The 24,097-nt window shown below is 32.8% G+C and overlaps 1 protein-coding gene across 6 annotated transcripts; it reads left to right on the top strand.

The window, feature by feature from the left end:
- Positions 1–5,474: 5,474 nt before the first annotated feature.
- Positions 5,475–23,785, top strand: LOC106753955 (transcription factor IIIB 60 kDa subunit). Of its 6 annotated transcripts, none has more exons than XM_022777623.1 (24): positions 5,475–5,607; positions 5,805–5,890; positions 6,530–6,569; positions 6,718–6,787; positions 8,884–8,961; positions 9,152–9,233; positions 9,773–9,848; positions 10,278–10,360; positions 10,470–10,546; positions 10,766–10,822; positions 10,959–11,071; positions 11,667–11,746; positions 11,879–11,965; positions 14,511–14,544; positions 15,546–15,655; positions 18,685–18,765; positions 18,895–19,053; positions 19,144–19,260; positions 20,014–20,080; positions 20,163–20,341; positions 20,543–20,680; positions 22,109–22,201; positions 22,836–22,898; positions 23,380–23,785. In XM_022777623.1, exons 5-24 carry the CDS (start codon positions 8,900–8,902, stop codon positions 23,608–23,610), a joined length of 1,989 nt encoding a protein of 662 aa, XP_022633344.1. In that variant the 5' UTR covers positions 5,475–5,607; positions 5,805–5,890; positions 6,530–6,569; positions 6,718–6,787; positions 8,884–8,899; the 3' UTR covers positions 23,611–23,785. The 6 variants fall into 6 exon arrangements, with proteins under 6 accessions (XP_022633344.1, XP_022633343.1, XP_022633345.1 ...); XM_022777622.1 differs by having other exon boundaries at positions 6,525–6,569; XM_022777624.1 differs by lacking the exon at positions 6,530–6,569 and having other exon boundaries at positions 20,014–20,074.
- The last annotated feature ends 312 nt before the right edge of the window (positions 23,786–24,097 follow it).

Below are 24,097 nucleotides of genomic sequence, written 5' to 3'. Positions count from 1 at the left end.
GTGTGTGTGTGTTTTTACATATAATATCTATAATTTTTAAGATTATATTATGTTTTAACTCACATACATGTTTGACTCAAATAACTTAAATATAATATTTAATTTATTAGATAAATAATATAAAAATATTATTAAATACTTAAAATATAAAAAAAAATTATTTGTTAAAGATTTAAAATTTATTTAGTTCTTTTGTCACTATAAAGTTAGTATATAATAATAGTAATAATATATCATCATTTACTATTAATATTATTTTGTATTTGCATCTAACTTTTAATTTTATAAAATGAAAATGGTGTAAGTACTAATATTGTAGTTTCCTCTGAATTTTATATTTTGTGTAATATATCACAAATTCAAATCTGAACCATGTGAATGCTCCATTAATGTAGAGAGAAAAAGGAAAAGATCGTTGAGGATAATGAGGAGGTGTAGGGTATTTTTGGAATAAAAGAAAATAATAGAGATGTGTAGAATATTTTTGAAATAAATGAAAATAATGGAAAGGTGCAGGAGCACTTGGGGAGGTGGAGGAACACTTGCCGAGGTGGAGGGAGCAACACTTGTTTTTTTTTTTAAATAAAAAACAAGCAAAAAATGGTTTCTTTTTTCCTTTGCACACACACCCCCTACCTTTTTTGTTGTTTGAGTTGTCTTTTGGGCTCAACTGTTTCCTTGCCACACACCCATTTCCTATTCGCACCCCAGCCTGTTTGGACTTAAGTCTATTTTGTAAAAAAAAATGGTTTGGCCTGAGTTTTTATTTTTTATTTTATTTTATTTTTTATTATTTTGTTCCACTTTAAATAGGTATTCCTTAAATAAATAAAAAATAGTAAAAATATATTTGAAACGTGTGACGGCTCGCGTAGTCCTTGTGTTCAAAAACCTTTTCATTTTCTTTTGAAAAATAACAACAAAAATATGTTTTAAAGGTTAAGCACATGTGTGACCGCTCGCGTGTGCTAAGAACCTTTTCTCTTTCCTGAAAATAATAACAAAAATATGTTTAAAGGTTAAGAACATGTGTGACCACTCGCGTCATCCTTGTGGTAAAAACATTTATTCTTTCTTTTAAAAATAATAACAAAAATATATTTTAAAGGTTAAGCACACGTGTGATAGCTCGCGTCGTCCTTGTGCTAAAAACCTTTTCTCATTCTTTTAAAAATAATAACCAAAAATATGTTTTAAAGGTTAAGCACACGTGTGATCGCTCGTGTCGTCCTTGTGCTAAAAACATTTTCTTCTTCTTTGAAAAAAAAATTGTTTTAAAGGTTAAAGCACACGTGTGACAGCTACACTGATTTCTTATTCCGAAAGAGAATACGTAGTAGCAAGGTCAATCCTTTCGAGCCCAAAAAAACTAAAAAAATATATTGTGTTTCTTTATAATGTCTTTTTTGGGATAGTTAAACATTTTGAAAACCACATCACATTCGCGTATTTAATTAAATGTACTGCCTTCGGGTAAACGCTGTAGGGTGCTAATACCTTCCTTACACGTAACCGACTCTCAAACCTGGAATCTGGTATTCGTGGACCGTGTCTTTTCTTTATGGTTTTTTCGTAGTTTTCCAAAATAAACTATGGTGGTGACTCCAAATCTCTTTTCCAAAACTGGTTCTTTTTTGGATCGTCGTCCTGTCACGATTCTGTTTACGACACTTTTGCACCCACCTTGGACCTTCCTACTTGCATGGTGTTTACAGCTTGAAGGAGGAGCCATCGGGTGTTAAGAGCTTTCATCATCTTGGTCTTCAAGAGTTTAGTATCTTGTTTCCCTTATATTTTCTTGTTGTGTAATGTTGTTTTTTCTTAAAATGGGTTGCAAATTAGCTTTGACCTGCATTATCGTCCAACGAGTTAGCAAGTCAGGCAGGTCAACTACTCCGAGCTTATGAGTTCAAATATGTGACCCAACCCACCTTTTTCTTGTTGGGTTGGTGGGTCGGTTCATTGAACCCAACTCGTTTTGACAATCCTAATAAAGATCTAGAAGAAAAATACTTTCAGTCTTTTTTTTAATTATTTGATTAATGAACTTCTTACTCAAAACTTTGAAAATAGACATTTAGCCATTTTATGTCTAAAATCACAAATTTTTTAAGTAATAAAAACTTGTTTAAAAATAAATTATTTGAATAAAATCTAATAATATAATTTGAGTGACTTTAAAAATAATTTTAGAAATATTTAATGAAAATGTCAATTTTAATAAAAATATGAATAAACATTTATATAAAAATAAATTTAGTCTAATTTTAGAAAGAAACAATATTGTTCAATATTTTAAAAAATGTTGAGATTGAATTCAATATAAAAAAATATAGAGAATAAATTGAATATAAGAAAACGACACTCAATGTTAACATTGACACATAACATTAATACTGATACATGACATTGTTGTTGTTAGAGGTGTCAAAACGAGTCACCCGGCCCGGTCCACTATGGGTTGGTCACTTAGTGAGTCAACCCAACCCGACTCATTTATTAGCGAACCAGAAAAATTTGAGGGTAAACGAGTTGGCTCATTGACTCACTTAATTACAATTTTTTTAAAATAAAAAATAATTATATAGTTCCTATAACTCAAATCCAAACAAAATTCACTTCCAACATGAGTGTTTAATTAATTTTGAAAATAGGGAACTAAAATAATTTTTTCAAGCAAAAAAAAAAAATTAAATATTTTTTTATAAAATTAAAATTAAATTTTAATAAAATAAAATTAGGTAGGTGGGTTGGTGGGCTAACCCGACTCAACATGGATTCAACTCGCATGAGTCAGGTTTAAATGAGCCGGATTAACATTTGACCTGCATATAGAAAAAAAAAAAAAACCTTCCAAACCCAACTCGGTCCGAATCTGTGGTGGACCGACTTGACCTGTGAATTGTGATTCATTTTGACAACTATAGTTAGATGTCATGTGACACTGATACTATTATGTGACATAATATTGACATAACATATTAAAAAAATAGAAGAAAAAACTACTAATTGACATTTGGTATATAATTAATGTTGATTGTATATATATAATGAAAATAACATAATTGCATTATTTAAAAAAAATAAGAATTACTTGAGAAAAATAAGAATTAGTTGAGAAAAATAATAATAATAATAGAAATTGGAATCAAACAACTAATTTAACCTTAGTTTTAATTGTATATTACATTATTTACGATTAAGAATTTATCCTAAAATTAAAATATAATTCATATGAATTGTGATTTTTAGTCATATAGATACTTCTGTACATATAACATGTTTAAATACAAGTAATAATTATGCTGACAATTAATTCTAATTACCCAACTCGTTTTGACTAGAGTCGTCAAAATGGGTTACAACCCGCAAGCCAACCCGGTCCGTCACGGATTCGGGCCGGGATGGGTTTGAAAAATACAATCCACTTATATGCGGGTCAGATTTCAACCCGGCTCATTTAGATCCGGTTAATGCGGGTTGAACCCGTGGTGAGCCGGGTTGGCCCACCAATCCACCTACCTAATTTTATTTTTTTAATTTATTATTTTATTTATGAAACCCTGAAAAATAAAATACTTTCTTCACTCATTATACCAAAAAAGTAATCTCTGCTCTCACAGTACTTGCTCTCATTTGACGGTGCTCTCACCCTCACTTCACTTAAATTCTTCAAGGAGCATGTAAAACACCCTTCCTTTTTTCTTCTNTTTTATCCACATTTTTGTTTTCTCACTTCTCTTTCTTTTTTTTTTCAAAAGCCCTATAATGACAAAAATAGGGGTTTGCGAATTTGTTTTTTGTTCTGGGGGTTTTGAAGACATGGAATGATTTTTTCATGTTCTAACATGCTTGTATCAGATTTTTTCATTTTATTTAAACAATTTGAGTATACATTATTTGAACAAGCTCTTTTTGATATCTTTGAATTTGGGAAATTATGTTACAAATTAAACTATTAATTTTTTGTTGTTGTTGTTGTTGAGTACGGGTTCTCTTTCTTTTTACCAATATTTTTTTATTGATTGTCGGAATTGTTCTGATATTAGAAAAATCTTTATTAGTGAATTTGGAGACAACAAGAACAAGGGTCAAGGGTTACAACAAGAACAAAAAATGATGAATATAAGAAACTTATTTGTATGTTTTTTGTGTTTGTTTTTTAATGACATTTGGATTATATTGTATTTTTTATTATTATTTTGAATTGTCTTTAACATAATTTTTTGGGAGTGAAAATTGTTTAAATTTAAATTACAGAAAGTTTATATTTTTTTTTTATTTAAAAAAAATTAATTAAATGGGCTAGTGAGCTAATCCGTTTACCCACCAACCCGTGGTGGGTTGGGCTGGGTTCAAGTTTTTCTGGCTCGCAAATAAATGAGTCAGGTTGGGTTGACTCACTAAGTGACCAATCCGTGGTGGGCCGGACCAGATCGAGCCGGGTTACCCATTTTGACAGCTCTAGTTTTGACATTCCTACTAAAAATCTAGAGAAAAAGTATTTTTATTTTTTTTAAATGATTTAATTGTTGAAATTAAATTATTGAACTTCTCACTGAAAATTTTGAAAACATATATTTAACAAGTTTATGTTTAAAATCACAACTTTTGTAATCAGCAAAATCTTGTTAAAAAATAATTTATTTAAATAAAATCTAATAATATAATTAGAGTAAGTTTAAAAATAATTTAAAGAATTTTAATAAAAATGTCAGTTTTAATAAAAATATAACTGACATTTATATAAAAAATGAATTTATTCTAAATTTAGAAGGAAATAATATTGTTCAATTTTTTTAAAAAGGTTGAGATTGAGTTTAATATAAAAAATATAGAAAATAAATTGAATATTAGACAACGATAATTAATACTAATATTAATACATGATGCAAATATTAATATATGACATTGTTAGTGTCATGTTACATGTGACATAATATTGATTTAACACATAAAAATATTATTGAATGACACTTTAACATGTATTTGAAGTTGATAGTACATATATAATGAAAGTAACATAATTGAATTAATTTTTCAAAAAAATAAGAGTTAATTAAGAAAAAGAAAATAATCGAAAAGATCTACTTAAATTATCTCAACAAAAAATGGAATCAAACAACTAATTTAACATTATTTTTAATATTTACTAGTAAGAGTAACATAACTTGTTTATCCTATAATATAGGTTATCAAAGATAATATAGGTTTCAAATAATAAGTTTAATTTGATATAATTTAGTATTATCTGTATCTTTGTATAAAAGAAACGGTATCTGATGTTATACTTTCGTACAAAAAGATATAAAAGATATATAATAAATACATAATTATACCATTTTCACATAATTATAAAAGATATCTGATGCAATTTATTTAATTTAAGAATAATATTAGGGTTTTGGTTAGTCACTAAATTTTGACAGCAGTAACTTACATTTAGACTTTTATAATAAAACGTGTGCACGATCTTTTCGTGCTCAGTTTTGATAGTCTGTATCAGGATTTAACCTTCGCAATCCTTTCTCTCTGTGTTCATACCATTCACTCTTCTCTCCTCTCTTCTCATTAACAACCGGAGTAGCCGAAGGCTGCCTCTAAAAGGTCCGTTTTCCCTCTCTTCTCGTTGTATGTTTGTTTATTTATTGAATGAAATTCCCGGCCGATAATGAAATTATAAGTTCTCATAGCTCCAATTTGACGTGTTTTGTCGCGAGTCTCTCTCCCTGATAATAATCAAATTGGTGTGGTTCTGCTTTTTATTATTCTTTGTTTTATGTGCTCTGTGGTGTCTTGCATAGGAAGCGAGGTGCTACATTACACTGAAGCAATTTGATCCACCAAGTTGGAACTGTTCAAGTTCCCCGTTACAGATAACTAGCGAGAGGTAATGCTTGAAAAACTTTTTGTTTATATTATTCACATTAGGCTGAGAATCAAAAGAGTTGAACATAGTGTTGTTTTTTTAATTGGATTCATCATAATACGCATTTACAATGAAGTGAAGCTGTTTGTTGTGTTATAGAAGTGACAGGGTTTTGTAGATTTGAAATAGACTTAAAGTCTATTTTTTTTTTAACATGATATTAGAGTCATTCTTAAACCCTATCTTAATTATGTGTTAAACATATTCTTAAACCCTATCTTAATTATGTGTTAAACATATTCTTACACCCTATCTATTTTTTATTATTTTAATTCTTTAACTTTTATTTACTAATTTCTTTATTTGGCAGATTTTGCTACCTTTCCCCCGAAATGATAAACCCTTATTGAATTCAACTTTTATTCCTGTGATAACCTGAAAAATATTAATCAAGAATTAATAGATTAAAACTAGACTTCTTATAATTTAAACATGTTGACCTTAAAAAGGGTCTCTTTCATGACATCTGATTCATTTCTTAACTCTTCCATTCTCTCTCTAGAAAACTTGTTTTCCATTCTCTCTTCCTTCTCTCTACTACTTCTTCTCACTAAGCCAGTGAAATTCTAATCAAGTGGTACCCATGTATCCCTAGTGTAGAGAACTTCGATTTGCACCGATCATATTCGGGGTTTAAGGGGTAAGTCATTCTTCCCTCTTTTCTTCACTGTCATGGAACATAGACCATGCAATCCGCTGGTTGCATGTGTCTTTTGTTTTCTCTCCTTCAATTCCTGCTCATTTTCAGCTTTAAGAGTTGTCNTTGATCACTACCGTGTAATTTGTAGGGTTTGGGTGAATCCTTGAAGTGTAAGGAACTGTAGAAGCAAGCTTTGAGTTGCACTGTGAGATTTCAAGGTAAGGGAAGCTAGGTTCTAAATTCTTGTTTGAACAATATCTGCATCCTTGTTTGATCTTTAGGTAGAATTATTACAATTTGATGCACGTATATATTGAGTGAAGAATTGCTTTACTTTTGAACTGGATGTAAAAGAACATGTGCTGAAATTGATGTTTTATGGCTTGTGTTTGATATGAACTGATAAGTGAGCAATTGTGAATTGTATGACTATGTATATGATGTGAATTTTATTGTTTAAGAGTGAGGATTCAGTTTTCTGCAGATTGTGAGTAAATGGCTAAGTCAATTTAAGTGTTTGAGTCAAATTAGGGAACTTGAGTAGTGAATTTGAGAATTATAGGTTAGACTTAGGTTTAGGCTATTGCAGTCACTTAGGTAAGTCATTTATGACTTATTAGAAGCATAAAAAGTGTCTAAAAGAGTCTCTAAACAGTGAATGTGAATCCAAGTTCCTAAGTGAACCAATATAGAGTTTTTGATCATAATTCTCTGCATATCTTTTAGAGTTTTGAGTTAGGATAGTGTATGAGTCTTCAAACAAGTTAGATTCAACCTATACTTCGAGTTAGGGGTGTCCAAAATTCACCAAAAGGCCTAAAACGAAACTTTGGGGTGTGAGTTCTTCCAAATCTGCACAATCTGCAGAAAATTCTGCAGAATCCACGCCTAGGCGCCCCAAAAGGGCGCTGGGCGCCCTTTGATTCGGCGTTTTGCCAGAAATATGGCGCCCGGGCGCCACTAAAGGGCCCTGGGCGCCCTTTTCTGCTGTTGCTTTTATTTTTGATAGTTTGAGGGGTTCCGGATGTCCGTTTTGGACGTTCTTTAGGTCGTTCTGGGGGTTTTAGACCCTTCCGGAACTGTTGGTGATGATTTTAAAGTCATTTTCCTTGTCTAAGTATGAGTTCATTGGATTTTGGATCGTTTGTGGTTTTTTTGAAGTGAAATTAATGTTATATATATGTTTGTATGCAAAGTAAAGTTGAAGGGTTACATGTACATGGTTTTATATTGATTCAGTGAGATAATGTCATGGTATTTGGTGGTTCATGTGTTGAGTTAAGTTTCAAAGTAAAAGTATGGTTATTGGACGTAATTCCANGATCCTCAAGGGAGGTTACATGGTGGTGCCACTNTAGTTTGTCGTGATTGANCGTATGAATGGCCGGAGTTCAGGATGGGGTTTACCTTGACATTCTAATGACCATCCATGCTCAATTAGAGAGTGATGAGTCATGTGGTGAGAATAGGAGGAGGTCATAGTCTTGGGTGTCTCCATTTTATATGGGCCAAGATGAGTTTGGTTGGACTTACACTTGTGTGTGGTCGGGTGAAACCCCTCGGCAATGGCTTTGCAAAGCAGTAGGGCCACCACAAGTGCACAAACCCCTGGAACTCGACATTTCATACTAGTTTGGACGGTCAAATTACGTGGTTTGTCCTTGGTATCAATAAAATGCATTCAGTTATAGTTTGTGTTGTATTATTGTCATTACACGCTTGATATACTTGATTGATAACATGTTTTTTATACCTAGCTTACCCTTGCATTGTGTTTGTTGTATGTGCTTGCCCTCCCCCTTGCGATGATCATCCAATCCTTTGGATGTGAGCAGAGTCAAAGGATGTTTCCCTGAGCAAGCTTTGGAGACAGAGGATCCAGCCACTACCTCTTAGGACCCTTTTTATTAGATTCCTTTAGTATATTTTGAGGAACTTTTTAGTTTATTTGTATTTACGTAGTTTTTGATTACTGTCCTTAGATATCTATATATTTTGAGAGACTTTATAATTTTGTTGTAGTATCTACTTTTCCAGGTTTTATGTTAGACATTTTTATACCATTATGAGAGACTTTCATTGTATGTAAAGTTTTAAGTTTACAGCTCATTTTGGATGACTGTACTGATTATAATCTCTAAGTACATCTTCGAACTGCTTTGTCATATTATAATGATAATATCCTGTTACATTATATTGTACCATATAATTTATGGGATGTCACAATTCCAATCCTCTAAAACATTTCAACTCCCTCTTATTTTTCTTCAGTTTTACTATCATCTTCAATGCCTTCATCTCACTGACTTTGCAGATCTGTATCAACCACAATGGTGTACTGCAGTCACTGTGCCAAAAATGTAGCTGGGGAGAGAATGGATGACGGTTTCTTGTGAGTATCTTTGGTGCTTTCACACTAATTCTTAGAATTTCGTTTTTCTAGTAAAATTTGTGCATTATGCTATGCATATTGAATTTGGAACTGTATATTTTATTTAATTTAATTATTGATCTAGAAATGTGTAGAGGAAACCTCCGGTGTTATTCGATGTTTATTTTCTTTTATTAATTTTGCTTCTCAGATGTTGCGTAATCTGTGGGAAGGTGTTGGAAGATTACTTTTTTACTGAGGAGCCTACATTTGTCAAGAATACGGCAGGGCAGGTAATTGAAGCTTGACAGGCTATAGCGGTTTTTTGGGCAGACAATTTTACGATTGACCCACTTAATTTACAACATCATGTTACAGAGAAAGAGGCTTGAGCTATTTTTATTAAGATCTGATAGGGATTTAGGTTGCTTGATTTTTAAGTTTGACTGCAAGTATGGTTTGTGGGAAAAAGGAAAAGCGGGTGGATCCCACCGTGCAGTTCTATATTCCAAACCTGCAAGTGTCTTTTTTTTTTTTTTTTTTCTATTTCAGAGTGTGACCCTGTCGTTATCTTAAGGAAAAGTAGAGGATCTAAACTCTCATAAGGTCACATGTAGCACTTTTCTCAAAGGTACCGAAAATATTGTTGTGGTGCATCCATTATTTGCTTCTTCAATCAATGGAGAGCATCGTAGAAGACATTAATCATACAAGTAGTAGAACTGCAGTTNCTGGGATATTCAAGTTTAATTTTTTTAACCACGAGCAATTGTTTTACCTGTAATTCTACACTTGTTTTTGTTTCTCATGGATTCCTGATTTGTGTCTATAGAGTAAATTATCAGGTAATTATGTAAGAACAGTTCAAAGCGAGTTCTCCGAGTCACGACAAAGGACTTTAGATAGAGGTATGCCTTTCTTAAATCTCAGTGCCTCACGCTGTATTTTGATTAATTAATTCTCTGATTTGCATAAAATACTGCATCTCAAATTGGCGAATTATCAAACATATTACTATGTTGGTCCTAAATCTGTCCAGTTCTGCTATTTTCTTCTGGTTGCTCCTCAATCCTTTCAAAGTTGCAGTCCAATAATAAATTTTAATTTAATGTTTAATATTTATTCAATGATAAGAAAATCTAGTATTTTTTATGTTCACACAGCCAATGCAATCAATTGATTGTGGACCCTAATGGGAAAACAATGTCTAGAAGATAAATTTGGATAGTTTTTCTTAGTGCTTATGTGTTATATGATTACGAGTTTGATTACTGTTAATAATTTCATGCTTGTATTTATTTGTATTCCTATGAGCCAATTATTTTTTGAGTTCACAGCTCATGAAGAGATTAAATTTCTAAGTTCTGGCCTTGGAGTTCAGGATGAACATATGGCCGACCAAGCACTTGCCTTTTATAAAGTATGTCACATTTTCGACCAAACTCATTTTAAACTTGCTTTTATTTTTTGATACACTTTTGAAAAATAATTTTTTTCATTTAACTAATCCTTGACTTTTTCTATTGAAGCTGGCGCTTGGGGAAAACTTCACTCGTGGACGTAAATCAGAGCTAGTACAGGCTGCTTGTCTCTATATTGCATTTCGGTATGAGTTCTATTTCGGCATGAGTTCTATACTGTGTTAATGATGTTTGTTTATGAGAATTTAATTGGTAGAGAATAGTGCTCTACGACTGTGGTTGAAGAGCAATGAGTTCAATGGATTGTACTTTTCACCTTTGATTCAGCATAATGAGTCTACAATACTGGTCGTATTGCAACATTTTCTTTTTTTGTGCTGAAATTGTTTTTCCTTTTCTTGCAGGGACAACAACAAGCCGTACCTTCTTATTGATTTTTCAAATTATTTAAGAATAGATGTGTGAGTATGGTTTTCTTTGTTATTGGAGTCTACTGGTTATATTTCTCCCATATTTTAGTTAATGTTTTGTCAATGTATCCCTGTTTTTTGTGTTTCTGATTGTTGCTTTGCTTCTATTCACGTATCTGATGTGCAGTTATGCTCTAGGATCAGTTTTCTTGCAGCTTTGTGAAGTGCTGAAGCTTGGAGAGCACCCAATTGTTCAAAGGCCTATTGATCCTAGTCTTTTTATTCATAGATATACTAAAAGTGAGTGTTTTCTTTTCAGCTCAATTTGTATAAGCGGATAACTAAAACATTTTGTTGGTTGTGTGTGGTGAATTTTAAGAGTGAGAGAAAACAAATCGTTTTGAGAGAATTTAGACAATGAAAACTCTTTATAGACCTAGTGGAGACTATCTCTCTGATTATAATGAGTGGTGCGACTTTTTGGACATTAATAGCGATGAAGATTAAATGCATTTTTGGTGTATGGTGCACAAATCCCACACACCCTGTAATGATTTGCTTCCCGCTAAAGCATTTTAAGCTTTATGATTGTTAGCAAATAAATACTCTCCTTTGTATTCTTTGATAGTGTTCACTTGCAAGACTTTATTCTTGTTCCTTTCTCATATTCTAACCTTCAAAGATTCCTCTGGACCTATGATACTGCAATAAAGAAATTGAGAATATAGAAGGGAATTATATGTTGGTTTATGTTTATTTGAATATGAAATTAAATTCCTGTGATATGGAATGAGAATTTCCTTCCATATTTTATGTTTTTTCTTCTTCTGTCAATAAAAGTATAAGTAATTCAGATGCAAGTATGAAAATAATAGATTAATGCCATGTCATGTAGATTTGATTAAGCGAGGGAGTAAGGCGGTCTCTGATACTGCTCTGAGCCTTGTTGCAAGTATGAAACGAGACTGGATGCAGGTATCTTAACCTTGTTCTAGCATTGTTCTTAGTTATGTTTTTAGTTTGGACAAAGGAAGCCTTAATTTGGGATGTGTGAAGTATAAACTTTTTTTATTATGAGGATGTTGAATTGCTAATGCTAGAAAACAGACAGGGAGGAAACCTAGTGGTTTATGTGGTGCGGCATTATACATTTCTGCTTTTGCACATGGAATTAAATGCTCCAAACCCGATATTGTAAGTAATGATAAATTTTCATACCTTGTAACTTATTTTTTATTATTATTGTCATATGTTGCTTGCTGGGTATTTTTTTACAAGATATACAGTTCGTCATAAGTGTTGAAGATAATCAATAAATTTATTCATAATTTATTGATTTCTGTTTTGAAATTCATTGGCATGCTTTATTAGAGATGCTCTTTCATCTCCCTTTTGATATATATTTCATTGTTATTATTTACAATGTTCTCCCTATCACAATCATCAATTAAAAAAAAAGTCTTCTAACTCTCACATGACAATATATAGACTTTCACAAAAGGTATTCATCTTGTTGAATATGTAAAAACTATGTATGAGGTTAATATCTTTGTGTTGAATATATTATAATAGAAAAAATATGGATTAAGTACAAAATACAAATAAAAAATAATATCAAACTAACTAAAGATAAAAGATAAATATAATATAAAGATAATATATCTAACACATCTCATATAAGATAATAGCTAATTTTTAACTAGTTAACTGCTTTTGTTTTTATTTTTCTTCCTAGAGTGTACCTTCATGACACTCTCCTTTTTCCCTTGCCTATCATCCATGAAAGTGACATAATAATAGTAGCCTAAAGTTGAAAGAAAGCAACTTGGACTGTAAATGTGAACCTAAGCACAAATGTTAAGCACTTTTATTGGCTAGATGACTACAAATACAAGAACGTGTTTTCCTAAATGACAAGAGTCAATCAAGAGACAATTTTGGAGAAGATTAATGGTGGAAGTTGATATAATTCTTTTGACTTATGTTGATGCATGGATACAATACGTATTTGACATTGCGATAAGCTTATTTTTAAAATAATAAGATACGATATGTGATATATGCATATTTAAAAATGTATAAAATTCTTAAAAACATAATAAGTATATGATTGCAATTGTATGTGTTAGATATATTATCTTTATTTTATATTTATCTTTTATCTTTTACTTAGTTTGTTATTATTTGTTATTTATATTTTGGACTTAGCCCATATTTCTTCTATTATAAATAGAGAACCCTATGTGTGTATTTAACACAAGGGAGATTAATTCCAAATATAGTTTTTCACTATATTCAACATGGTATCTAGAGCATAAGTCTTTTTTTTTTTTTTCCTTTGATCCTGCCCACTACAACCGCCGTTGCTGTTAGAAGTTGTCGTCGCCGACGTTAGTGTTGTTGTCTCCATCGTCGACCACCTTTATTGGGCTCACCATGACCTGGCTGTATTGATTGGGCCTCTTTCGAGTTCTAGGTTTTGTACTCTCTTGCTTGTTCATGGCTTCTAACCCGTCCATATATGCTAACTATGTCAATGTGCATTTATCTATTGATAAGTTAGATGGTACTAATTCTTCAACTTGGGCATCAGACGTTAAACTTTGGTTTAAGAGTCAAGGGTATCTTGATCATATTACTCAGAATGTGACAACTATTGATTCCGCTACAGTTACCCATTGGTTGAAAGTTGATGCTCAGTTATGCATTGTTCTCAAGGGTACCTTTCATTTCTTTTTAAAACAAATTTTTCGTTCTTACGAAACATGTTTTGAAATATGGGAACACGCTAAATTGTTATACACCAATGATACTCAACGTCTTTATGGTGTTTGTCATGATCTTCTCAATGTTCTTGCTCCGCAGCGTCAGGACTCTGACTGATTATATGGGTAAAATTCATGCTCTTTTTCATGAGTTTAATGAATTATTGCCACCTGCTTCTACTCCTGCTAAAGAAATAGAGCAACGGTTAAAGTTCTTCATGCTGCTAGCATTGCACGGCCTTGTTGATGAGTATTCTCATGTTCGTGATCAGATTTTGGGTTCACTTGTTGTTCCCACTCTGACTTCTACTTGTTCCACTTTTTTGCTTGTACCTAGTAGACCCATCAATGATACATATGTTTCCTCTACGTTGGCATCTCAACGTCATGATTACAATCACTCTCACAAACCAAGAAAAGGACGTCTCAAGTGTAACCATTGTGGCAAGGTAGGCCACACGATTGACGAGTGTTATGCATTACATGGCCGCCCTCCTAGATCTGCTGCAATTGTTCAGACTACTTCTTCGTCACAATCACCTACTGAGGATCCTCCTTCATCTGATATCAGTGATGACTTTGTTATTTTCAGTAAATTTCTCAAATGGTATAAGGATCAACAACCTTCTAGTTCCACTGCATCTGTAGCACACACAGGTACATCTTTTATTGGTCTGAGTCCATTTTCTTTTTTTGACTCTTGGGTTCTTGACTCGGGAGCCATAGATCACATTACTGGTAACAAATCTTTGTTTTCCTCTTTGTCCTCTCCGAATCCTTTACCCTTTGTTGCAATGGCTGATGGATCTAGAGTTTTAGCTCATTGTGTTGGGACTGTTAAAATTTTTCCTTTTTTATCCATTGATAATGTTCTGAATGTCCCTGGGTCTCCTTTTAACCTATTATCTGTCAGTCGTCTAACTCGTTCTCTTGATTTTGATATTTTTTTTAACAAAGATTCTGTTTGTTTACAGGACCGGAGTTCGAGACAGGTGATTGGCACCGGATGTGAGTCTCATGGTCTTTATCATCTTTGCCCCACTGCACATATTGGTGCAGTTATGGAGTCTCCATCTCTTCTTCATGCTTAGTTAGGTCATCCCAGTTTGCCAAACTACAACAGCATGTTTCTAGCTTATCCAAGTTGTCCAATTTAGTTTGTGAGTCGTGTCAATTAGGAAAACATATCCGTAGTTCCTTTCCTCGTAGTGTCTCACAACGTGTTTCATCTCCTTTTGCCTTAGTTCATTCTGACATTTGGGAACCTAGTCGTGTTAAGTCTAATTTAGGTTTTCAATACTTCATTACCTTTATTGATGATTATTCTAGATGTACTTGGTTGTTTTTAATGAAAAATCGTTTTGAGTTATTGTATCATTTTCAAACATTTTATAATGAAATTAAAACTTAGTTTGGTGTTTCTATTCAAATTTTGCGTAGTGATAATGGTCGTGAATATCTTTCCATTCTTTTCAACAATTTATGGTTTCTCATGGTATTCTTCACCAAACTTCATGTGCTTATACACCTCAACAAAATGGGGTGGCTGAGCGTAAAAGTAAACATCTTATTGAAACAACTCATACTCTTTTAATTCATGGTAACATTCCTCAATATTTTTGGGGTGATGCTGTTCTTACTGCATGTTATCTCATTAATCACATGCTCTCTTCTGTTTTAGAAAATAAAATACGTCATTCTATTTTATTTCCTCGTGAACCTCTTCACCCATTACTTCTAAAAGTTTTTGGGTCTACATGTTTCGTTCATAATTTTGGTCCTGGTCTTGATAAGTTAGCTCTTCGATCACACAAATGTGTTTTTTTAGACTTTACTAAATCAAAGAAAGGATACAAGTGTTTTTCTCCTTCTCTTGATCGTTATTTTATATCTGCAGATGTCACCTTCAATGAGTCTTCCTTTTATTTTAATGATCATTCTTCTTCTAATATGTCTCCTTCTAATATTATCAATATTCCTGTTGTTTGTGATCCTCCAATTGTGCCTAGTTCTCCAGCAGTTTCTCAACAACTGCCAAGTGACTCAATTGAAGTGCCAACTACCTTGTCTCCTCCGACTCCGACAACTGAGTCTACCCATCCAATTGCCCTTCGAAAAGGTATACGTTCTACCCGTAATCCCTCTCCACATTATCTTGCTTTAAGTTATCATAGACTGTCTTCACCTTTTTATACCTGTCTTTCTTCTATTTCTTCTGTGACAATCCCAAAATCTATTAATGATGCCTTAGCCCATTCTGGTTGGCGTCAAGCCATGTTAGATGAATTATGTGCTCTTCAGAATAGTGGAACTTGGGAGCTTGTCCCATTACCATCTGGGAAATCTGTTGTTGGTTGCAGGTGGGTTTTTGCTATCAAAGTTGGTCGTGATGGAACTATTGATCGCCTCAAAGCTCGTCTTGTGGCCAAAGTTTACACTCAAATTTTTGGTTTGGATTATGGTAATACTTTTTTTCCAGTGGCAAAGATGACATCTATTCGTTTATTTTTAGCCATGGTGATTCTTCAACAATGGCCTCTTTATCAATTGGATGTAAAAAATGCATTCCTTAACGAGATTTGCAAGAAGAGATTTATATGGAGCAATCTCCGGGATTTGTTGCTCAGGGGGAGTCTTCTAGGTTGGTATGTCGTCTTCGCAAATCTTTATATGGCCTAAAACAATCTCCTAGGGCCTGGTTTGGAAAGTTTAGTGATGTTGTTCAACAATTTGGTATGACTCGTTGTGAGGCAGGTCATTCAGTCTTTTACCATCACTCAACTGTTGGATTTGTATACTTGATAGTATATGTTGATGACATTGTTCTTACAGGCAGTTATAGTCATGACATCTCTTAGATGAAACAACATCTTTGAAACCATTTTCAGACCAAAGATCTTGGCAAACTTAGATATTTCTTGGGTATTGAGGTGGCACAATCCAATGATGGTATTGTTATATCTCAAAGGAAATATGCACTAGATATTTTGGAGGAAACTGGGTTGATGAATTCAAAACCTGTGGACACACCCATGGATCCTAATACTAAACTTCTACCAAAACAGGGGGAGCCTAAGTCAGATCCCGAGAAATATAGAAGATTAGTTGGAAAATTGAATTATCTTACAGTTACTCGTCCTGATATTTCCTTTGTAGTTAGTGTGGTAAGCCAATTCCTTAATTCCCCATGTGAAGATCATTGGAATGCAGTTATTTGTATATTAAAGTACATTAAAGGATCTCCTGGAAAAGGGTTGTTATATGGTTCTAGTAACCATACAAGAGTGGTTTGTTATTCTGATGCTGATTGGGCAGGATCTCCTTCTGATAGAAGATCTACATCCGGATATTGTGTCTCCATTGGTGGTAACTTGATCTCTTGGAAAAGCAAGAAACAAGAGTGTTGTGGCAAGATCTAGTGCAGAAGCAGAATATAGAGCTATGGCTTCAACCCCTTCTGAACTTGTTTGGCTTAAGCAATTCCTTAGAGAGTTACAATTTGGAGATGTCACGCAAATGACACTTGTATGTGATAATTAGGCTGCTCTTCATATTAGTCCTAATCTTGTCTTTCATGAGAGGACCAAACACATTGAAATTGATTGTCATTTCATTCGAGAGAAGATTGTATCTGGAGATATCAAGACTGAATTAGTAAATTCAAATGATCAATTAGCAGATATTTTCACTAAGTCTTTACGGGTACTGAGAATTGATTATATTTGTAACAAGCTTGGTACATACGATTTGTATGCACCAGCTTGAGGGGGAGTGTTAGATATACTATCTTTATTTTATATTTATCTTTTATCTTTTAGTTAGTTTGTTATTATTTCTTATTTGTATTTTGGGCTTAGTCCATATTTTTTCTATTATAAATAGAGAATCCTATCTGTGTATTTAACACAAGGGAGATTAATCCCAAATATAGTTTTTCACTATATTTAACGGTATGAATTCAAATTAAAATCAAATGTATTGAACAGTGTCGAAATAAAACAATTATACTTTATTGTGATCATAAAAGTATTACTGCTTTATAGATTCGATACTTCATTGATAAGTGTCGATAAAGTATCCTAAAGTATTGGATATATGTTAGACACATACGTATTTGATAGATAAACTTATTCTAAAAATAATAGGATACGATAAATGATATATGCATATTTAAAAATGAAAATTCTTAAAAGCATAATAAATATATGATTGCTATTGTGTGAATTCAGATTAAAATCAAATGTATTGAGCATTGTCAAAATAAAAAAATTATAAGTTATTGTCATCATAAAAGTATTATTACTTTATAGATTAGATACTTCATTGACAGGTATCCTTAAAGTATCGGATACGTGTCAGGCACATATACATGATACAGATTAAAGTATCAGTGCATCATTTTATGCACTACACCATTACGTGAAACAATCTTGGGCTAGAACAAAGTTATGAACAAAAAGAATAGAAATAATCAAGAGTGCATGTTGGCTTGCTAATGGATGCTAAATTAATTGACAGCCAATAACATAAGTGTTAAATCCAAGTAAAGGTTAGGAAAGGGAGGAGTTTGCTAATGCCTTAAAATTTCAGTTGAGAGTCATCTACCAAGCTTACAACAATTCCTATTATTTGTGCTACTGTTGATTTATCCTTTTGTATCATATGTGTCTGGTATAATTGTAAAAGTCATACAAATTGTTAGAGTAAATAGTTTTAGCAGAATTTATTGTAAAGGTATTGTTTGCTTTGTGTTGTACTTAGTTCCAAGGTATATCTTTTCATATTCTCTTCTCTTTCTTCTAATACATTGTATCTGATGTATACAAATTTATTATAAATGTGATCCTAAGAGAGGTAAATCCACTCTCAAATTTATTCTAATTCCTTTGTGTTTTTCTCAAGTCAAGTTTTCCTTTGATTTTATTATTACATTTCATATCCTATTTCTGATTAAGAATATCTATTCTTGAAGAGGATTGCCATAATAGCAGTGACATATTTCACAATCTTCTGCATATTCTAGTTACACATTTGCTGATGTAATTGTTTCTTCACTTGACTATTCATCTAACTTTCAAGGATATTAGTTGAGCCTTAATATTTTTTTCTTATATTGGATGTCCGTTGATTTTCTAATTTTCAATGCAGCTTAGAATCGTCCATGTATGTGAACAAACATTGACCAAACGATTGGTTGAATTTGAGAATACGAAATGTTCTAGCTTGACAGTATGTTTCTACTTCCTTTTAATGCCATGGTCTATTACGATACTGATGTGTTTCAAGACCAGTGGTTGAATTCACTATTTTAGATTTGACAGTGAGTAAACATTTTTCATGAACCTTTTATGGTTATAGGTTGAGGAGTTGGATACATTGGCAAAGGAGCAAGAAAAAAATCCAACAGCAATGCCAGAAGGTGAATTGAAAGGGGTTTCGAAAGATCTACTATGTGAGCACAAGGACAGCGGGGCTTCCCATTTTGCACTTGGATTGTGTGAAGAATGCTATAAGGACGTGAGTACTTTCTTCATCATCACGATGGTTTCCTTTCTAGGCTACATTGCCTTTTGGCATTGACTATTGAATTGATTAATATGCTCACAGTTAGATATGCTCTCTGGTGGACTTGGTGGTGGTTCGGATCCTCCTGCATTCCAACGTGCTGAGAGGGAAAGAGAGAAAAGGGCACTTCTCAAAGAGAGTGTTGATGAAGCATGTGATGTAAGTTTTCCTTGACTTGGTATTGTGTGTGGTAGTTTGCTTTTTATTTACATGTATTCTTTTTAATTTTTCCTTTTCTCTGTTTTAACTTTTTGCATTAAAAGATTCATAATATTCACTAGGGCTTGCTTGTACAGAAAGAAGCAAAATTATTTGTATGGCCTCATAGTTAAATTTCTAAAAGAATTGATATAATTGGAAAAGTTTAACGATTCATGAACTAAATAAGGTCTATACATTCATAATATTTTCTAAAAATTTGAGTTTCATCTTTGAAGAGAAAAGAGAATCTATGTCCGCAAAATCACTCCAGTGACAAACATACTGGTGCCAAATATCATAACGGAACACCAAACCCATACTTTAAGTTCCTTAAATAGTACTGATCAAATCAAATTACTATTCTACTTGCACTTGAATGCATCCAGCAGAAGAGTACAAGATGCGATAGATATCCAGCAAAATAGTAATTTTTATTTGCGCATGTTCACACACTGTCTAGTTGATATCATGATATTGTAACCCCTCATTAACAAAAATGTGGCCATCTAGAAACTTTAACTTTCATTTAGTTCTTTATCTTATATGAAACCATTCTTCAAGCAGTGATCTAGACATATGGTCATCTGAAATTAATTCATATTTCCAGATAACTGTATGTTTTTCCGAACAACTTGGCTCATAAATTTTAGATCTGATCCATATGCATGCACGACTTCTAAATCTTTATTTTTTTCTGGTACTTTTGGTCAGTTGGCGAATGCATCAAATGATCAGTTTAAGAGCCATAGAGAAGATTTGCCTGTGCCAGAAGGTATTGGTGGGTGCTCTTATTTCATTCACTCTGCTAGCATGTTAGATTTCCTCTGTATTCATTCCTATTTGCACAAAAATGGTTTTAGGGGCCAATGTTGCGCATGAGTCCGTTAAAGATGGTGAATGTGATGATTCATTTAGAGAAGATGAATCTGAAACTTTATCTGATATTGATGATGAAGAAGTTGATTTATACATTCATGATGAGAAGGGGAGGCAGATCAAGAAGATACTATGGGAAGAAGCAAATCGGGAGTATCTTGAGGTAAAGAAATGGTATCTACTATTTTTTGGTTCTAGTTGTGCTAGGTAAATTTGTTTTAGTTTCTTTTCACTCTGTATCATGATTTGAAGTCATTCAGGAGTGGGTGCTGTTACTTGTACTTGTTGTCCTTGATTTTCTGTTTAACTTTATCTGGAAGCTTAATCTGCACTGGATCTCACTCAAGTTTTATGTTACTTTCAGGAGCAGGCAGCCAAGGAAGCAATTGCAGAAGCTAACAAGAAAGTTTTTGAGGCAAATTTTGAAAACTGTTCAGAGGATTTACTTGCAGCAAGAGAGCTCGCTGCATCTGCTTCTGAAGCTGTGGCAAAATCCAGAAAGGTTCTTTCTGAATATTTTTTTGATACGTTCTGACTATTAAATTATACCACAATTAACTTGAGATAAAAAATCCATGAAATATAGTTAGATTTTTATCTCATTACATAAGCCATGTCAAGAAGTGTCATATCAGTTTGATTTTAATCTATGCTTTGTTACTTCATTCGATGTTTAATGAACATAAAACATGATTTCCATAAAAACTATTGCTTATAGATTTTGGCTTATCAGTAGTGAGTTTATTTGATATTTGATGTTCATGAACAATGTATTTCTCAAAATTCATCAGTTAGATTGATCACCTATAATAAGTTACATAATTATCCTAGTGTTACAATCATTTATTTGCGTTGAGTGATAGTATTAGTATGTTTCGCATGTTTTGGCCTTAGTTTGGAATGAGTAAGCTATCATATAAAATTTTGGGAAAGTGGTCATTACCACTGAAAAATTAGTTTGTCTAAATTTGAATCGGGGAAGCATGGACACTGCTAAGAATACTAGGAAAGACACTGTATATTGATTTTACATGTAAAACTTTCTCCCGAGAGTTCCATGGTGTGGAAGGTTTAATTTAGAATGGGGAAGGCAACAAGTTTACCCTCAGCCATGTTTTCAAGGTTGCAGGTTTATGTGGATTGTTGGAATTGTCGTTTGAAAAGGGGACTCTATCCCAGGTCTCTGAGGAGCTGCAAGATCTAGAATTGTTTTTGTTGGAACTTAAGCTCTTTTTCCCCTATTGTTGATAAAATCGAGCCATTAATTGGATGTTCTATCAGCTTCCCAATGTTGGTGTGCATTTATTTGATGTTTGCAATTTCTGTTCTTGTTTAGTGAGAGGTTGTCATTGCTGCAGTCCTAATGTCTGGAATGGGATGCTATTTGTTGTTTAGAGGTCCAAGGTTTGATGAAGGGAGAATTTGATTTCTAACACCGACAGGCCTGATTCCCCTGCCGTATGAATGTACTTCGTTGAGTTGGACCCGATTCATATATCGAAAGAGATTAGATTATTAAGATACTAAGAATTTCTGGTCTTGGAATTGTATAGTTTAACCTAGTTTGGATAAATTTCTCTCGGAATAGAAAGAGTAAATAAGAAGGTTATGACTATATGCATTAGTTAAAATCATCTACTTGTATATAAACTAAGAGACTAATGAAATGGAAGCCTGAGATGCATTGGGAAATTTAAAGCCGCCGAATTACGTAGTGAGTTTGGGAGATGAATTGATTCAATTTATGATTTGCAAATATTTTTGTAATTGTTTTACTTTCAAATCGAGTATGCTTATCAATATACATTTTAATGGGTGTAGAGCGGATCCAATAGTTATGCATTGTTTTTTGTTTACACTGTACGATTCATGCTGCAAGACTTCAAGCTTATAATTTTTTTTTTTGGGTTTGTTAAATACACTATTTCAGGAAATGAAACAGAGACGAGCCAATGAGGCAAAAAGTATGGGGCCAGCTCAATCTGCTGCAGAGGCCTTCGGCCAAATGTCTAATAAAAAAAGGGTATTTATCTATTCAACAATAAACATGCATTTTCTCTATATATTGTTACAGTCCCATCTCCATTGTATATTTGTAAAAAAATAATAGGTAACTATATGCATATATCCGATACAAAGGGGGAGTTTTGTAAATTACAGTTTTTTAGGATAAAAATATCTTCAAAATATCATTATTAGGATAAAATATCTTTAAATATTGTTTCTTTAGTATGGAGGGATTGATTGTTTTAAAATGAGGCATCCGGAATGTAACTCATATGATCGCTATCCATAAAATTATTTCTTGTTTCCACGTGTAGTCAAGTATAAAAACTTTAGGGGTAAAAACCTAAAAAAGAAGATATGATAGTAAAGAAAAAAGCAAGGTCTTTCGAAGCATTGAGCAGTGTTGGAGTACTCACTGTTGCTTTGACCTTGTATGTCGTGCTTATTGAGCATTTGGATTTAGGGCTTTTGTTGTATCTTTTCAGATAGAGAATGTGTCAATCCTTAATAGTTGAGTTTGTTTTATTATGTGCATGCAGCTTTATTTATCAAATCCTTGACCAATATATATGACTCAGTTTCTTAATTATCAACTTAATATCTTCTGAAATTGTTTATATATAACTAAAACTACTTGTTCGCTTGTGTAGCAATTGCAGAGTCTGAAATCTAAAGTCAATTTTGATCGCCTGGGTGAATTATTTAATGAACTGGTACTTCTCTCCAGAACTTATTTGCTTCATATCACATGTAATATTGACACGCATTAAGTGCCACTAGCACCCAAAAATATTCCGTATTAAAACATGATTTTGATAAATTTCTCAGTAGGCATTGACAAAAGAATACAAAAGTGAAATGAATTATGTTTAAAATTAGCTTATGCATACTGTAAAATCATGATTTTGGCTTCTATAAAATCTAATTTTAACTTGTTAAAAAGTCAGTTTTTGTTTGTAAGAGAAGTTTACTTCAATATTTTTCTCCTATACTTGTTTATTGAAAACCCTGTCCAATCAGGCCTACATGCTTTTTCTTATCTGCCTGTTTTCATTCTTGATTTACTTCTTTATGTCAACATGTTCAAATGACAACTTTGGAAAGATGTCTTCTGACAATTAACCTATACTATTCTTTAAATCAAGACATTGAATTTTTCTTGAATCTAACTTTGTTTCTAATATTATCAAACAGGAAAAAACGGATGATCCCAAGAAAGAAAAGAAAGCACGATTTGATCCGCCCCTAGATAATCATGACAACTTACAGTCATTTGAGCACAAAAATGACGATGAGATGGGATCAGTGGATGAATTTGAAGATGATACGGGGGAGATGATTAAAAGTGGGTTGTCTACTGATAATATTGCAGATACATATTTTCCTGAGGACGATGAGTACGGCTATAACGATCATGATTATTAATGAAAGATGAAAGATGCCAGATGATCTTTCTGCTTTGATTATCTGATTTTTTAGCCATTGGTATCCAACGTTGCTGGCAGCAGTGGAACCATAGTTGTAAGACAAAATTCCTGGAAACCTAAGTTGTCATCTGATTAGCAAGTATCTCTAATGAGCTTTACCTCTTTTTAATCAATCCAATATGCTTTTAAAGAAAACTTGTGAATTATAGTACCAAGAAATTGTTAGGTAGGTTTTACCAGCATCTCTATATTCAACACAAAATAGGGGGGTTAGATTGTGTTTAAAATTAAAATCTACTTATTCTCAACCATTTCTTTTTAACACGACAAAAGTTAAATTGGTTATATATCCTTTGAATGTAAAATTCCGCTGAGTCTTTCTAGTGTTGCTTTCAGTTGTTTCTTCCGGACAAATCACAGGCGGTCCAACATCCTTCATAATTCAGATTAAATACATTTTAGGCTTTGTTTACTTGAGTGGATTT

This window comes from Vigna radiata, unplaced genomic scaffold, assembly GCF_000741045.1.
Source record: "Vigna radiata var. radiata cultivar VC1973A unplaced genomic scaffold, Vradiata_ver6 scaffold_7, whole genome shotgun sequence".
NCBI lineage: Eukaryota > Viridiplantae > Streptophyta > Magnoliopsida > Fabales > Fabaceae > Vigna > Vigna radiata.
Note: the sequence above shows the minus strand (reverse complement) of the source record. Positions and strands in the feature narration are given on the sequence as shown.